Raw genomic sequence first — 4,926 nt, forward strand, 5'->3', positions numbered from 1 at the left:
TCATTTGGGGGCTCACAGGAGCAACAAGTTAAAGACAAATGATACATTCATTACTTTTTGCAAGAATAAACTTTGGACACTCAGAAGATGACACAAGACTGCATGGCCATAACGAATGAAACAAAATACAATAACAATGTTTCTGGGTCTTTTTTTTTTCTTGTTGAATCCCTGCTGCTTTGTAATAATGTACCATAATGATGTTTGCAGGAATCTGAAATTTACCCACAAGAATGCACCATTGTAGCTGTGTGTAATGTAATCTTATATACACCATATACACATTTATTTGGTCTTGTCCCAAAGCATTGTTTGTGCGAACTATATATTGCACCAATATGGCACATGTCTGTTTCATACACACACATATACACCCATAAATATCACTGTTTGAATAAGAGAAATTTTGAAACTTTAAGAAAAAGTTTTGTAAAATTCACATGTCAAGTCTAACCTATTAAGGAAAAAGTGAAGGCATCTAACTCAGAGATACAGTGCACTCCCGTTATAACGAAATTTCGTTATAACGAAGTAAATCTTCTGGTCCCAAAATCATCACCATTTAAGTCTATGGTAAAAAATTTGCTTATAACGAACACGGTTATAGCGAAATTTATGTTATAACGAAGTCTTTTCCAAGCCACAGACAAAGAAAAACAAAAGAAATGTGCTCCGTTATAACGAAATGCGAATTGCTTTTGAAAATACGAAGCGGAACAAGCATTTATAGCGTCTCTGCATGGGTGAATGCTTCACACCACTGTGTGCTCGCTCTTTGTGTCATGCACAGTTTCTGAGGGGCACTTGCGTTTATCATTGTGATACAGTTATCCCATCACATTTTACATAGCTTTCCAGTGTATGATGAGTATGCAGCAAACAGAATATGATATATATACGAGGTTTCCTTGTTTTCGTTATATATTGTATTTGTTCGGTTATAACGAAATTTCGTTATAACAAAAGAAAACTGCCGGTCCCGAGCATTTCGTTATAACGGGAGTGCACTGTACCAGCTGTAGTTGACGTAAATATCAAACTATTGAGTAAGATAGAAGTCAGAACTTTCAAGGAAAGCCAGCTTGAATGCATGCGTGTTTGATTTTAACGAAGTTGCTTACAGCAGGTTTATAGAGGTGCAACCCGAGTACGGTAACATATCAGTTTCTTCCCTTAATACTCAACCAAAAAGCAAAACAAAAACAAAAATAGAACCAAAATACATGCACAAACACACTGGTTTGATGATGTCCTGCACATTGGTTTACATCCCTCTAGATTTCCTGAACCATGATAACTCAACACCTTATGGAGCACCCATTTCATCGGAGGGACAAAAGCAGGCAAAACCTTTATTCTAGCTCTAACAGAATCACTTCTGAAAAACATAACAAACTGCCTTCATGAAACAATGCATTATGCAGCAGCACATAATTAACAAAAGCCCTGTTTTGCTTTTTGACACACCCGCTATCAAGAAGTTACAATTATACAGATAAAAAGTTGCACACTGCACCAGCATCACATCATAATAATTACATACAGTGTACATGTATTCCTAAAGTGGCAATGAACAAAACCCTGACATATTCTAGGAGCACCCCAAAACAGACTTCACATCAATACTAGACATCATCATAATTTCCCTGTGGTTTGATTCTGTCCGTTTCCGTTGATGAGCCCTTTGTCTCTGAGTAGGGTCTGCAACTGTCCCCCATCCTTCATCCTCTCGAGGTCCGTCCCCCCACCGAGGTACTCCTGGTCGACGAACACGCTTGGCACTGTCCTCACACCAGTCATGTCCTTCAGCACATCCTTGAAATGGAGGCGAGATTGGGAGGACAAAAAAAAATTGTTGCTTTATTTTATTTCTCCTCTTCTCTCTCTCTTTCAGACATGCATTCTAATCTTTGTTACAAGGTTAACTCAGTCTAAACAGTGCCTGAAAATTTACAATGATCCTTTGAAATGATAAAGATGCTGATCTGAAACTTTTATCAAAGCCAAGAATAGCTGGAGAGCAATGATTTTTTTAAAAAATTATTATTATTATTTCATGAAGTGTTTAATGAATTCAAGTCAAAAAACAAAGCTTTCATCAGAAAAAGTCCTGATTCAAGAATTTGACCATCTAATATTGACAAGAATAATTTTTCTCAGATACAGTTCGGGCCTACAGGGTCAAAAGTAAGTATTTGTAGTATACATACTTCATCGCAGGTAATGGAAGAAGAACCACAGAGCACATATTACTTTAAAATATGAGAACTTGTATTATAATCACCAATATTCTAAACAGAGCATATGTTCTTTTAAAGTACTGTACCTAGCACTTGACTTGCCAAACACTGAAACTCTCTGCAAGAACTTTCATTTGGCATATGTTTACATTTCAGGATAGAACCCTACATGCATATTATTTGTTTCAGCATTAGAAAGTGTGCTAATAATGTTTTAAAGTGAAGAGATGCAGAACAGAAGGACAAATAATCACTATGTAATGTTAATCATTATGTAGGACATTTTGACAAAACCCTTGAAATAACCTGGATCTCTTGTTCATCAGACCGTTCTTCAATCTCCAAGACTTCTGCATTCTTGACTCCAACTTCTTGGAGGACTTCCTTGGCCTTGAGGCAGAATGGGCAGTACGACTTGGAGAAGACCATGATCCGATTGGCTTGAACAAGCCCTTGGACGAGGCTGAAAGAGTGTCACAGAAAACTAGTTTATCTCACAGAACGTACAATGAAAAGTTAATAGTACCAGACAATCATCAAAAAATTGTCATGTAGATAAACAGAAACGTTTTTCCAAAATATACTAGATCGTGTAAAACTTCGATTCCTGCTGTGAATCTTCAAATGAAAAAAAATAAAGAAAAAAATCGCCTAGAGTAGTGATTTTGCGCGCCTGCGTAATGAGGTTTCATGTTTATGTTTGTGTTAATTAATCACACTTCTGGTACTATCGCCAAATAATCAAACCAATATTTTAAGTTTTGGTCAGTACTAATGACAGTGTACCTGTACTGTTAGTGTTTAATGCAAACTATGTGGAGGAGGTTACTTGTGTGTCCGGTTTCAGCGAAGTGGATTCTACTTGAATAATGACAGTAACTAAACAGGGCATTTTCCATAAACATAATTTTTATATACAGGGCCTTGATCTAACGTTGGAGTCTACATGATATTCTAGTACAACTGTACCGTAGTATGTACATAGAGATAATTAATCTCCATTCACATTAGCCCGACCAGACGCTGTGCGAACTTATACAGCGACTGGGCTGTGTATAATTACACTCCCATTAAAATATGTACGTGGGACTGTTATCACTATGTCGAGATCGTCAATGCAGTGTAACACAGCACAGGCACCCTAATTCGAACAAACCATAATTTAGTTAACGAAACCGTGTACATCAATCAGAAGTAAATCTAGTCACCTTCTTACAGCGGCCGTCATCCTACAACAAAATCTAGCCTCAAGTGTGGCATCAAAGATGAACGAAACTTAGCGGCGCTTCCTTCACGGCACAGCACGGGTGACCTTCTTCACACCGGCTTTTACTGGTTACGCAATGCCCTGCCGCGCATGTGTCGTTCGCACTTGTTATGTACGTGTTCCCACACATATTACCGTCGAACAAGGTCAAGGAGAGCTGGCAACTGCCGCTAACGTTAGTCACATCTTGGCTCACAGAGGTCACGTCTGATGGACTAAAGATCAGAGGTAAGCACTAGAAGATCATGGTAATGAAGAATTGGCAAGCCGTTTTTAATTACCTCCCGGTTCATTCGACGTGTACGATTTGCCTTTAGAGGCTTTACACGAGCTTGTCTGGCAGCTGGGTGTGTGTTGGTCTATACCCATATGTCTGCTGATTCCTGCGCCAGCAGTCTCCCGACGAAAAGAAACTCGTTTCCGCTGTATGTGGTGTTGGTCGGCTGTTCGCTCCACTGACGTGGTACTCATAAATAATAGAAACTAAATGTCGTACTATAGTTAGGTACGCCCCCCGTAGTTTCCCTCAAATGTTGTCCTAGATCCTACTACTGGATACAAACTAATTTCTTACCAGTGATATGGTTGAAAGTATGAAGGATGGCAGTAATTGTTTACTCCATCTGTTGACGTCAATAGATATACAAAAGTCTGTTCATCATGGATTCAAATTTTGATATTTTATTTGTTATTAACATTACTTAACTCTGTTCTGCAATTCTGTATGCTTTTTAAAGGTGAATATGTCTCTTAGTCTTGTTCATGATGGCAATATCTTGTTCCTCTTGTAACAAGGTGAAAGATGACGCTAGCTGCCATCTTCTGCTCAATCATACTTCCCTTGAGGCTTGATGGACGTTCACTGACAAATTTTCATAGAACCCGCAAGTAACAGCAACATCATCATGATGTGTATGTGGGACCATGGAGTGCGGCTTTGTGGACGTCTTCTGGCCAATTCTGCACCAAGCTGGACTAACCTTTCTCGAGGGCCTGTGTGCTCATTTGCAACAGTGAGATCACATTGTCGCCATAACCAGAGAATTCCACCTCACAAGAGAGTGCCTCACAACTCGCAATATGCCAGAAAGCCTGGAAGTGAGACTATTACCAGTTCAGTGTGCAGACACAAATATTCAGATACTTTCTACAGAGGAGACTTTTTAATGCAAAGGTGTTACCAGACATTATCAGTGGCATCACATGGTGCATGGTACCCTATCTCTGGGAAGAGAGCACCCAGGACATATACAGGGCATGTACCAAGAAGAGACATCAGTCTTCGACCAGCTGCTATTGTGGAGGCAGCCCCCTCCAAAATTCAGCCGTACCTTCGTCTGATCAGGCTGGACAAGCCTATAGGTAATTTGAATGCGTTCACTATTGCAGGGCTATAAGATGTGTGAGCTTTCTTTTACG

At 39.4% G+C, this 4,926-nt stretch overlaps 1 protein-coding gene across 1 annotated transcript; it reads right to left on the minus strand.

Moving 5' to 3' along the window:
- Positions 1 to 1,635: 1,635 nt before the first annotated feature.
- LOC139718292 (uncharacterized) lies at positions 1,636 to 3,468 on the minus strand. Its single transcript, XM_071629776.1, has 3 exons — positions 3,449 to 3,468; positions 2,547 to 2,703; positions 1,636 to 1,815 (listed from the first exon to the last, which is right to left on the minus strand). Exons 1-3 carry the CDS (start codon positions 3,466 to 3,468, stop codon positions 1,636 to 1,638), a joined length of 357 nt encoding a protein of 118 aa, XP_071485877.1.
- Between the last annotated feature and the right edge of the window lie 1,458 nt (positions 3,469 to 4,926).

Source organism: Diadema antillarum, unplaced genomic scaffold (genome assembly GCF_040938485.1).
Source record: "Diadema antillarum isolate AM-2024a unplaced genomic scaffold, OU_Dant_1.0 scf00000092, whole genome shotgun sequence".
NCBI classification, from domain to species: Eukaryota; Metazoa; Echinodermata; class Echinoidea; order Diadematoida; family Diadematidae; genus Diadema; species Diadema antillarum.

Bases quoted from the DNA above. Each gene is read 5' to 3' on its own strand.
- LOC139718292 (XM_071629776.1), bottom strand. From the start codon at position 3,468: ATGACGGCCGCTGTAAGAAG. The intron at 2,704-3,448 runs GTGACTAGATTT...ACACTCTTTCAG, and splicing joins ATGACGGCCGCTGTAAGAAG to CCTCGTCCAAGGGCTTGTTC. The intron at 1,816-2,546 runs GTTATTTCAAGG...CTCCATTTCAAG, and splicing joins CTGATGAACAAGAGATCCAG to GATGTGCTGAAGGACATGAC.